The sequence below is a fragment of the Calidris pugnax genome, unplaced genomic scaffold (genome assembly GCF_001431845.1).
Source record: "Calidris pugnax isolate Ruff unplaced genomic scaffold, ASM143184v1 scaffold103, whole genome shotgun sequence".
Taxonomy (NCBI): Eukaryota; Metazoa; Chordata; class Aves; order Charadriiformes; family Scolopacidae; genus Calidris; species Calidris pugnax.
This window is the reverse complement of record NW_015090990.1, coordinates 3961040-3973505: the sequence shown is the minus strand read 5'-3', so window position 1 is coordinate 3973505 and position 12466 is coordinate 3961040. Positions and strand designations below refer to the sequence as shown.

Sequence of the window (12466 nt, the reverse complement as noted above, 5' to 3'; positions counted from 1 at the left end):
GCACGTAGATAGAGATGCCTGTGTTGTCCATGGAGGATTGGATTGGATAAGAAGGATGAAACCAGTACAAACTGCACAACTTCATAGAAAACTCCAACGGAAAGGGCAAAGCTGGGTATCTGTCACAAAGTGTCGTCTGATGCCTTTTCAGTGAGCTCAGACACCTGAGAGCTGTAGAATTATGACAGATTAAAGGAACCCTGCCCCAAATGGTTAAGGATCCTCTGGGACAGCTGCTAGGTGCTTGAGAGATGCAATTACATGTGACAAGCTGGTTCTCACCTGCTGGCAGTCAGAAAGGCTTGCCCCTGCTCCTACACCACTCTGAGCTACTGATGCCTATAGCCACATGGAAACCAGCCCCTGTTACCAGTGGTATAGTCTGCTGCGTGATTCTGTCCTCTCTGTAAGTCAGACTGCTTGATGTGCTCTGTGCAGAATCTGTAACCAAAAAGCCACTCTATATCCTCTCTGTTCTGCTTGTTGTGTATGCCTTATGATGGTGAGCTGATCTCCTGTCTGTCTGGTACACTGCACTGTCCCACTGCTGCTTGGAAAGACTTTATTTTCTAGAGCTGCACCTAAACTCTGTGTACTAAACTCACAGCATCTGGGTGGACCTCTGCATCTCATACTTTAGATGTGGGCTGTGTCAATTTGAGAGGTTTTTTTTAAATTGTAGGCACTGCTTTGAGATGTTAGGTGTAGTGAATTACAGCAGCTAGAAAGCACACGTGGCAGAAATTGCCACTGTAAAGTTTCAAGGCAAAATGGAAGTGCTGCTCAGGTTTTCAACGCATAATCTCCTGAGGCATAAAATAGATACCTTGCCTGTAATGTGGCAGGAACTCAATGTGTTAATTACCATTGGATTTCAGAGTGAATGAGTAGCTGAGCTGTTACAAGTTTGTTTTCATGATTTCCAGTTCTTTGGCGGCCCTCATTTGTTTTCAGTCTATATGCTCAGTTAAACATTTGTTCCCAAGACATTAAACAGCTGACTTTTTTTCACATACTTAAAATGTGATGTCACATAGTTCAGTGAATTTCTACACAATTCCAAGAAAGCAGGGGTGTCAGGCTAACCCCACAACATCTGCTGTGGTCCAGGGTACTTGAACAATATGCATCCAGTAGGGAAGGCATACTTTAACCCTTGGCCACCAGCTCTCATGGTATAGATAAATCCTACCCTTTCTGTATCCTATTTACAATGCACAATATTTTCTTTCTGCCTCTGTAGTTGCAGAGAGCGAAGAATTAATATGGCAGACAGCCTTAACCTTTTGGCTTTTACTTTAATTGCACTCTTCACTACCACCCCCTCATCCCCCGAATTATTTTACAATATACAGTATGACTTCTTGTAATGCTTAAACCTGTGCTCCATTACTGGATATTTCTTGGTGAACAGTGCTGTGTTTTGTTTTGTTTTTTTTTTCCCTTTGAAGATGACTGATGGTTTTGGGCAACCCATGTTTTCTTGCTATCCAACTTGAGAAATATTACCTAGCCTTATTTTTGTAATCTTGCACGTGGTCCGCATATTAAAAACTCAGCTGGCAGTAAATTTAGATCAGTACTTATTTTTTAAAGTGCCAGTTATTCTGATGGATACTTTCAGTTTTCTTCCTTCAATAACTCCAACTGAAACATTTGTCTTTTGATACAATTTCATCATTCTATAGACTGAAACCTTTTTTTTTTATTTATTTCTCTACAGATAAAGGGATATTTATTATCCAAAGTGAAGACTCCAACTTGTGCATTAAAGCCGACACTGTTGGCCTTGTTCTGGAAGATTGTGGTCAACTCTCAAAAGACATGTTATGGAAATGGGTATCCAATCGCCGTCTTTTCAACGTAGGCAGAAGTACCTGTCTAGGACTGAACATCAGTAGACCGGAACAGCCGTTAAGTATGCTTGAGTGTGATTCAACTCAGTACTCATTATGGTGGAATTGCGATGGAAGAGCATTAGTTGGTGTATCAGAGTACAGATTAGCCGTTGAAAACAGCAAACGTATTGTGGCCAAAAAACAATCTACTTCTCAGTGGAAACAGTACATGTCCTATGATGAAGACCTTTGTGAACAACCATTTCAAGGTAAAAATAAAATTTTGTCACAGAAATGTAGATGGGAAAAGTTTTCAAAAGTTCTTTTGCAGCCAGGTCAGGTGCTTATGATCCCTTCCATCCCCTATTGTGGTTTGGGGCTCAAAGTTTGGTTTTTTTCTGTGCAGTGGTTGTGGTGAGCATACCACAAGATTGATTTTTTTTTTTTTTCCTTATCTGTTATATGGACCCAAACCCCACCAGTATCCTTGCAAAACAGGAAATTCTCATTTCAAATCCTCTATAAAGTAAAAAGGGGAACTAAGGATTTGCTGTGGCCTGTCCTGCAGCTTTCATTATCAGATAAACCCAAAGAGAGATAATGAAGGATTTGGAATTCCTGTCCCTGAAAATCAACCTGTCATCACAGCGTGCATGAACCCAGTGTTTGCAGCGTTCAGTGCCTGGACTCTGAACATGCCAAACTTTGGAGCAGAGACCAGGCTTTTTTTTGATCCTGCTGTACATCTGGCGGAGGCGTAGGAATGTGTGTCAAGATCCAGTTTTCCAGGTAAAAGGACTAAGATAAACCCATTGACTACAAACAGCAACAGACAGACTGTACCTTGACCCCTTCCTCGGCATTTCTGTAGAAGGAGAGACCTAATGTTTGCACAGCCTGTCTCAGGCTGGAGCTGTTGATTCTCCCTGTTTGAACTGGGTGTTTGGGCTGCAGATCTGGTCTCAGTGGTTTCCTCTGTAGGTGTAGCCAGGCTTGGCCTCTGCTAACTCCAAAGTCATTCCTTTGGGAGCTGTGATAACTTGGGAAAGCACTATAGCGTCCAACCTGTTTTTTTTTAAACCAGACAGAAAATATTTAAGCCCACAAAAAGTCTTACTCATTTGCTGTGTACATGTAGGGAGATGAAAGTGGCCCTGGTTTAGCCCTAGTGCTGCGACATCTGGGAGGAGAGGATCAGCATTAGGCAGATGCTTGTAGCTTAGTTTCAGGACCAAAGTAATTAACTGCGTTGGCAAAACCTCTTCCATCTCCAGTTTCTATTTTCTTCCTTCTACCTTAACTTATGCACATGCAAGTGCAAGGCAGCCTGTTATTAGTCCACCAGGTTAGGGGAGGGTGTTTCTGCCTTCAAAGAAATAAATATATGTGACTGTGGTGAGTGGTCTGCTGCTGTCTGATTTGGTTTCTTGCCAGGACTGAGATAATCCCTTGCACCTCCATAGCTAGCAGCATGGTAGCAGGCAGACAAGAGAAGCAACCCTGATTTTTTTTTTTTTCCTTCAACCCATCGTCTGTTTGTATCGTCTGTTCATATCAGAAGGCTTTAAAGGGGATTTACAATGTGTAAACTGCTCTTTTATATGTGCGCAGCCAGCCATTAACTCTGGAAACCTCTAGGAACCTGGCAGTGTGTACTGATTCTGTACTTGGAGGACTTTGATCTTTAGGCTATCAACATGGGATCTTTGACAAACAATTTCATTCTAAGTGTGATTGTGGTTCTTTGACCTTTTGTAGGGGCTCTGAGGTTAAGGAGACACTCACTGAGGTGAAGCTTTTACAGCTTTCAGTTGCACTGGGTTATCGCAATATTTTGGTGCTCAAAGGACAATAGGAAAAAATATTTTAAATAATTTATAAGGCATTAATTGATTGTGACAACAGATGTATGTAGCATCAGTTCTTTAGCTAGATTCTTATTCCCCATGGTATAAAAACTTATTTTTAAAAGTTTATTTAATATTCCTTTGTCTTTTGTATTTCCTTTCCCATAGAATAACAAAGAGAATGGAAAAAACATTAGAAATCCACTTCATAAAGAGTGGAAGGAGCAGGGGAAGTAATGCTAAATTGCTCATCTGTCATAGACTAACAAATGAAAAATGAGTAGAGTTTGCATCTGAGCATGTACTGATTCTGATAACTATTGTTTTATGTAGTTGTTCTGAAATGTATATGCAGATTTTATATGTTAATTGTTTGGGTTTGGGTTGTTTTTTAAAAAATCATAGTAAGTTATGAGAATGTGCCTTGTTTCCTGGTGACAAATTTCCTAAGCTGTTATTTCCAAATTCTGCTCACTGAAGATATGCTGCTCATACTTGTAATGCTGTTATCAATTATAAATTAAAATTAGAAAATAACTTTAGACATTTTATTTTTGTCATTGCTGCTAAAAATGGGAATAATGAAATATGGGGACAAAGAAATTTCTGTGGTTTGCATTCTTTTAATCTCTGCATTTTACCTTTTCCAGAAACATACACCTTGCTGGGAAATTCTTTTGGTTTCCCATGTGTTTTTCCATTTAAATATAACAACAAGTGGTATTATGAGTGTACCAGGGATGGAAAGGAATTTGACTGGTGTGCCACAACAGCTTACTATGAACAAGATGAAAAATGGGGGTTTTGCCCAAATGCTGGTAAGATGTTGCATGTCTTCTCTCTCCCCTTGCCCCCAAGAGTATCTTTGCTCTTTATTGGTAATTCTAGGACGTGCTCTGGTTTGGATTATTTCCCTTCTGCTAGAGGGGAATGTCTCTTTAAAAAACGCAAAAGACGACTTCAGCAAATTTTATCATAATTTATCATGTTTGGCCTTTGGAGACCCAGGTCCTCATCCCCAAAGCAAAACTACAGGGGGGTGAGCAGAAGGATGTTATTTTGCACAGGCCATTGACCTCTCTCTCCTCTGTCCCAGTGATATATAGGCAGCTTCTCTGAAGCATGTAAAGTGAGGGTTGCTCTTGCAAAGTCACGTTCTGCGTTTGGCTGCATTACCTCTTGCACATTCCTTTTCTTCTGTGCAGTACGTGGACATGTCTTGGGCCTAAAGCACTTAGAAGCAATAGCTTTAAAAATACTTGCTATCGGAAAGATGTCGGATATATAATCTTTGTGAATATTCCAGCTTCTTGCATAAATAAGCAAAATAGCATTTTCTATCAGCAGAAATGGTTTGGAAAGGCCCTCCCTGCTCGAGCTAAGTTTCAGATCTCTGTTCCAAAGCATCTTAAAAACAGCTGTAAATGTGTCTTTGTAATGGGAATTTCCAGGCAGCTGTTAGAATAGATAGTATTTTGAGCCTTGCTTATGCTTTGTAATTATAGCAAATTTATTGTCTTGAGTACAAGATAGAAGGAGGTCCATTGACTGCTCCTCCATGAGTTGGGTGAGGTGTTCATAGTTCATAGTGCATATTTCAAACATTCAGCTTTAGGAACAAATGGTCAGCTGGTGTAAATTAAAACATAGCTCTCTTGGCTTAAATTACTACCAGCTGCAGATCAGCTCCTGAGTGTTTTATCAACCTTATGAAACATGGAGCAATATTTTATTATGTTACTGCTTATTGCTCTATTTCTCTATGTTCTTTAACAAAGGAACATGAAAGGGGTTCATAATCATCCTTCCATTGGGATGCTACTGTCATTAATTAATTGAATTGTTCAAGCTGTGATATTTCTGGTTAGCTTGTAGTCTGGGGCTGTTGGTGATGAGCCTGTTTTTGAGCAGAGAGTGGCTGCGGTGCTTTTTGGAAGAAGAACCCTCACACACACCTTTGCTACCAGTTCAACCTTGGGTCTGTGCTGACCTGGCGTGAGGCACGGGCTGCCTGTCAGCTGCAAGGAGGGGACTTGCTGAGCATCACCAGCCCTGAAGAGCAGGACTACATAAGTAACCTAAGCAGTGAGTAGACATGTCTCTGGGGACCTTGTATGAAGCTGCAGTTAGATTTCCTCTTTACGCTTGAAAAAGGGGTAAGCTTTGGACCCTAATGCTGTGTGATGTCTCTCCCATTGCAAGGCTTCGTCACTTAAAACACCTCAGTAGAGCTGTTTAAAAAAGCAAAGGTGAGGGTGAGCCACAACCTTAGTAACCCGAGTGCAGGAGTAGTGTTACGTGTGATGGGAGGGTGTCTTAATTCTCCCTCCCCACAGAGACCCTCGTTTGTTCTTGCAGCCATGCGTATGGAGTGTGTTTGTTTTCTTTGGAGAACCATACAAATATTTACCTTCTCTGGAATGTACCCTGGTGTCCCTTTCTCCCGTTAAGTTTCCTTCGCAAGCTGGACTTGACCAAACATGAATGATGGGAGCGTTTCTGCAGGCATGAAGTAAATGTCCTGCTTGGAAAAAACGCCAGCTCTGCTTCCATAAGTGGATGGCACTCCTTCTCTGATAAGGTTTTTGCTCTCCCCTGTGCAGCAAGCACCTCAAACAAATTTGGCAGAGCCTTTTGACAGCATGGCTTTCCTGGGTGTTTTAGCATTTGTGAGGAGGACCAAGCGGAGGAATGGGTGGCAGAGCTGTGATACAAAAGGCTGCCTCAGATGTCTTGCCCATTGCTTCCCATTATTGCTGATTTTCAATTACAGGATATAAGCTAATGGGAAGTTTTAAAAGTTATTTCATTAGCTTTTTGATATGCTTACAGGCTGTAAAGTGACTGCAAGATATTTGGCTTATGGAAAGTGTTTATGTCGCTGCTTGTTCTAGATTTAACTTCTAAGGCCAGCAACAGCTTCTGCAGGAAGGGTTTGCAGAATGAGTAGCTTTTGAAGGATGCAGACTTCTGAGTTTATTCCTTTTCATCTCTGTGTTGATTAATGAAGTAATAGACTATTTCTAAGGGCCGGAAAAACATACTGAACTTTCTGGAGACTGATCTGAGGTTTTGTTTTATTCCTGTTATAACAAGTCAGGACAGCAATTCTACACCTGTAAGTATTTTAAAACTCGGGGAAAGTGTTTTTCTTTGTTTATTTTTTCCTCTTTCAGGGCAGTTAAACGCCACAGACATGATGCTGTGGATGGGCCTGAATCGCCTGGAGAAAGATGCTGGCTGGCAGTGGTCAGATGGAGCACCGCTGGCGTTTGTGAACTGGAGAGCAAGTACTTGATGTTCCTCATGGATACATTGTAGCAGTGTCATTATATGCTTTTTGTAACTGCAGCTGCATTTGAAAAGTGAATCAAGTGAACCTCTTTTATTTTTTTGTAGAAATATTTAAAAGTCCCTTCCAGGGACATAGTATCAATTGAGTTTGTGGTTTAGGATTCCAATTGCATATTTAAAAGCTATGCTCTAGCTGGATTCATGGAAGAAAGGAGTTTCAATTTGTTTACATTAACAAGCTGTAATTAACATTAGCACATTAACATGAGCTTTGTGACTTGGCTTGCTACATTTTGAGGTCTGCCCACCAGCAGATAAAACAGAAACTCTAGAGTTTATTTCAGCCTCTCATCTGCTAGCAGCAGCCGCGGAGGGATGGCCACACATGTATAAATCATGGTCAATGTTCAGCTGCCCATAGTTTCGGTGTAATATCACTAGAAGTCTGGGTGTGCAGGGATGCTTATACATTCATTCAATAAGATGCAGAGAGCCTTACAACACCATTTTACAAGTAAGAACTGAATTTTTCTAATTTTGTGCTTCTCAAAAATGTGTTTGCAGATGTCTCTGATAACCGTTTTAGACAAAATCATTGTGCAGTCATTAATCCAAAACTGAAGTTCGGCTGGCAAAGTTATTTATGTGACTCTGGATTGCCTTTTGTATGCAAAAAATATGTAAATAAGACAGAGCAGGAAACATTGGGTAAGTCTCTCAATGTTACTGTAGCCTATTTGTGGGTGTGGAAGGAGAACAAGAGGAAGCCACATGAATGTAAAGGCAGCAGAATAGAATCTTAGCTGGACTAAATGTATGGGTTTGCTAGTTGAATAGTTTACCTTAACTGAAGTAGTAAGACTTTCTTGTATTTAAATGCAGTCCTGGAAAATGTGTTAAGAGTCTTAAAATGAACAAATGATTTTAATATATATAGCATTTAATTGGTTCCTTGCATGCTCAGAGGCTTACACAATGCTCATTCTCCTTATATTACAATAGAGCCACACTTCTGAGTTTAAAAATAGATTTTCATATTTGAATGGAATTAACCAGTAGCCTACAGGGAAGAAAGTTCTGTAAATATAGCTCAAAGTTTGCAGTTATTTTTATGGCATTCTGTACTTTTGATATACAAAAAAAGCGTTGTACATATACTTTTCTTAATCGTATATTTAATGAGTATAGGATATATAGTACATAGACTGCCTCAGACTCCCATTCTGTGGGAAAGTTAAACACAGAATTGAGTTTATTAGAACATTAATTTTTGTTTTGATAAGAACAAGTTATATAGTTTCAACTTCTTCCTGATAACATAAAAGAAAGTTTCGCTACTTGTTTCAGATAATGAGGTAATGCATCTGAAGAAGCTTTATCTGGTTTTGAATCGGGTTCAGAGGTAATAAGAGAGATATAACATGTTTTAAACGGAATAGCAGATCCATTAGTGTGTTTGCGCTAGTTCAGCAGCTCAAATGGTTGAATCATAAAGTAGGAGAAATTCCAGTTTACATAGAGTATGTGTTTTGGCCTCCTTAAGTCATCTTGGATGACTGTTTTCAGTGTTTGGAGATAAAAAAATAGCTCTGAATGTGTTATGAACATAGCATAACCTTGGCAATTCTATCTAATCTACACAAAATTTGTCTGCTTAATTAAAAGATACGTGGAAGTATTATGCCACTCGTTGTGAACCTGGCTGGTACCCACACAATCGCAACTGCTACAGAGTTTATAAAGAGGAGAAGAGCTGGAACGATGCTTTTATCTCATGCCAAAGTGCCAACAGCGGGCTCATTAGTATATCCTCCATGGCAGATGCAGAACTGCTTCTTAACTTGCTGGAAAGTGGTGAGTGTTGGGAGTTAAAGTGTGCATTGTTTCTTGAAGTGTTTCGTGATGCTCTTTTGTGCAGCCCTTTAACAATGTTAGCCACTTAAGCACTGTATTACATGGGGCACCCAAGTGGTGTTTACAAAAGAAGGAAGCATGATGCACACTCCTTCTAGGAGTCTTAAAAATGTATAGCATCACCTTCTAACCACACTTAAATGCATCAACAAAGTAAACACAATGAAGCCACAGTAACCCTGCTAGCTTTTGTCCTTTCCTGTTCTTGGTTGGTTCCTTGCAAACTGTTGCAAAATATTTAGGTGATCATCCTTATGCAAGAATTGTGCTTAGAAGCAACAACAATTCAGAGTATCTTTTGCTTTCAAGCTGCCCTTGTCCACGCTGCAGAGTTGCTGCTGCTGGTATGTTGGTGGAGTCCCCCGTGGTGGCAGCAGGGTGTATCAAAGGAGTTCTGCTAGTCCACATTGTCCTAAGAGGTAGCGTAATTACACAAGGAACTTAACGAACTAAAGCTCTTTGGTGCAGCAGCACCAAGACTTTTGTTGACATAACAGAGGCAAAGAAAAGTGAATATTTTGTGCCTCCAGCTGACATCAGTGTGCTGGCAGAGCCGCACAGTTTGGCCATGAGTTTAAGCTTTCCAGTTTCAGCTGGGGCACAGTGACATGTTTTACCAACTCTTTCCCATCAGCTGTGGTTGCAGGACAGTGCATTACACTGGATTTACTGGACATCATCTCCCATTATCATCCCTCCTGCCATCCATCCTCTTTGCTGTCCTGTCTGTCTTTCTCCTGGGAGATTAACTGCTGTATCATCTTCCTCACCTCTATTAACACCCTCCATAGATACCAAATACCATCTTTTCCAGAGATGCTGTAATGGATAGATGTAATTGTTCTCAGATTGCATTCAGCTTCAAAGTCTACTACTTCTGTGACAAACCTAATTCAGGCTTCTCCTTCAGGAGAAGGGCTTTTGAGCCCGAAGGCCTGTCTGCTTTTTCTGACTGTAGTAGCTGGTCTAGTAAAACATCACATCCAACCGCAAGGCTTGTCTTTCCTATGTTTGCCAGCCCCTGTGGCTACAACTGTGCAGTCACTGGAACTTACAAGCATCACTCTGAGAAACCTAAAGCTGAGCATGCCATGGAAGATTATGAAAAGAAATCTTTCCCTTCCACATCAGGCTTTCTGCCCCGTGCACTTCACAAAAATGCATATGCTCTTGAGTTGTATTTTTCAGGATTTCAAAGCATATTGTCGCGTATGTTGATCTATTTTTGAAACAGTCTTCAAGGGCAGTAGAACATTATCTCATCAGTGAGGTTTCCTAAAGTTCATACAGCTACCTTTTTTGTCCTGAAAGAAGGTAATTCATATGAAAATTGCATGAATAATTTTGAATAGTAGTGTTGCTGTTACAGGAGCAACAGACATTATTTCTTCACCATTAAAATCTGAACTCTTTTACAGAAAATGTAACTGAAACGTGGATTGGGTTATACAGCAATAGCACCGCGGTTGTTTTTGAGTGGTCTGATGGCACCCCACTAAAATTCTCTAACTGGCACAACCAAGAACCTGACACCTTTCAAAGAACAGGACAACTCTGTGTTTCAGCACAAGGATCAGTAAGTTTCCTTTTATTTTTGAAAGAATCAGACAGGCTGTTTTATTTTGACTCATAATAATTTATTTTCTCAGTGTGCACATTTTTTTAAACCACGACCTTTAGACTTCGTCTTTTGATTGCTAATATATTCACATTGTGATAGATGCAATGTAGCCTTTAGAAACCAATACGTTTTGCAGTTCTGATGCACAGAAAATTAATCATAGATTTTGAGCTTATGGTCAATTAAAAATGTTACATAGATAAAACTTGCTAAGTGGAACAGAACAAATATGAGTATGTATTTTGATAAAGACAAAGTAATTTAAAATCCAAGTAGTGTATATTATAATTTATGATGCATGAGTCCCTGTGTTGAAAGCTTCAAATTCACGTTTTGAAAAACTGTCAGCTGTGCCTATTTTATCTTGCTGTCAATATTTATAAATTTTATGTAGTATCCTTCAGAAACAGATAGTGATCTATATCTACTTAAAGTTATAGAAGCTGACAGCAGTAAGATTGACCTCAAAACAATCAGATGTTGTATAAACTGGGAGTAATGTTCAAATAATGCTATGTCCTGTCAAATCACAAGTCATGGCACGATCAGTTTTTTCATGATTTGCACATAAATTTACTTTACTTTTACAATTAACAGTACTTAAATTCACTAGCTTATGTAAGTGGCACTATAATCCTTTTTTTTTTTCTGTAAATTATGTTTTGTTGAAGTGTGGAAACTGTATCAAAAATAGTTGCTGTGTCTCTCCAGTAGTGGGTCCAGGTTGCAATCCCTAACTCATGGGAAAGCCAAGACAATTACAGTGACCTGGAAAAGTGGGTTCCCACTTTTTTAAGGAGAAAATTGGATTTTGGTAAAATTTTGTGGTTTAGATGCACAAAACCGTATTTTACTCAGTTTGCAAATGTAAATGAACAAATGAAAATGTAAAATAGAAAGGAAAAGGAAGTTCAATATATAAGTCTTCAAGCGTTATTTTTGGTACATATTTAGTATGTATAGATGTCTGAAAATTATATCTAACTTTGTAATATCTTGATTGAAGACTGATTGAATATGAAGATTAATCTTACAAAGAACTGTAATAGATAGGAAGAAAGCTCCTGTCTGTTCTGAAAAGTAAATGTTCTGGCATAGCCATAGTGTTAGTTAATTAAAATGCATTATATCCCAAAGTGATTCAAAGTGACAAATCCTTTTGTATGATTGATTTGAAAAGTCCTGCTGACAGTATTGGTAGAAATAAATGATCCATCTAAGGATAAATAAATAAAGAAAGTGAGAAAAATTACTTGGTTTTACTGAAAAGTTAAAATAGGATCTATATATGTGTATAGATATGCATGAGAATGTGGATATGTACAGAACATACTTCTTTTTTCCCCTTAGGAGGGACATTGGAAAGTTAAAAAATGTGAAGACAGATCTTTTTATGTTTGCAAAAAAGCAGGGGAATTTAATCATGTATCTCCTGAGCTGGAATCGAGTTGTCCAGAGGTAAGGGGTTTTATGGCTTTTGGTTTTTTTAGAGCCTTACAAATAAAATAGAATTATATAGGAAACCTCTAAATATAGCTATGGAACTTAAGGAAGTAAATAGGTAGTTTTAGTTTTTCATATTAATGACATGCATGTTTTTTCCAGGAAAATCTCATTGTTTGCCTTAAAAGTACGTAAACTACATTTTAATGTAAGATTAAAAGCTTTCCCAAGATACCTTTCACGGCTCGTTGCGTTGTCAGCGGTTGTGACCCGAGTTCCTATTTCTTTCTAGATCAAAAGTGAAAACCCTTTTGTCCACCATCTGTGCAAATAATGGCTGTTATATGATGCCTCATCCCACACATGGTTTTCATACATTGAAATGGAATGTCAGGGTGAAAAACAATCAGTTTCATTGACACGGAGAGTGAACTCTTCCACTCGTATGTTAGCATTCCTTTTACTTTCAAACAAAAATGGGAAGGAGCACAGCTATCTAAATAGGACAT

At 39.1% G+C, this 12466-nt stretch overlaps 1 protein-coding gene across 1 annotated transcript in view; it reads left to right on the top strand.

Annotated features, from left to right (window-relative positions):
• The first annotated feature begins 1728 nt into the window (after positions 1 to 1728).
• Positions 1729 to 12466, top strand: part of PLA2R1 (phospholipase A2 receptor 1) — a 38319-nt gene continuing 27581 nt past the window's right edge. The window contains exons 1-8 of the mRNA XM_014954686.1: positions 1729 to 2107; positions 4336 to 4503; positions 5597 to 5770; positions 6862 to 6975; positions 7544 to 7687; positions 8645 to 8833; positions 10312 to 10469; positions 11865 to 11972. Coding sequence (XP_014810172.1) covers positions 1825 to 2107; positions 4336 to 4503; positions 5597 to 5770; positions 6862 to 6975; positions 7544 to 7687; positions 8645 to 8833; positions 10312 to 10469; positions 11865 to 11972 — 1338 coding nt within the window. The 5' untranslated portion in view covers positions 1729 to 1824. The remainder of the gene's footprint in view (positions 2108 to 4335; positions 4504 to 5596; positions 5771 to 6861; positions 6976 to 7543; positions 7688 to 8644; positions 8834 to 10311; positions 10470 to 11864; positions 11973 to 12466) is intronic.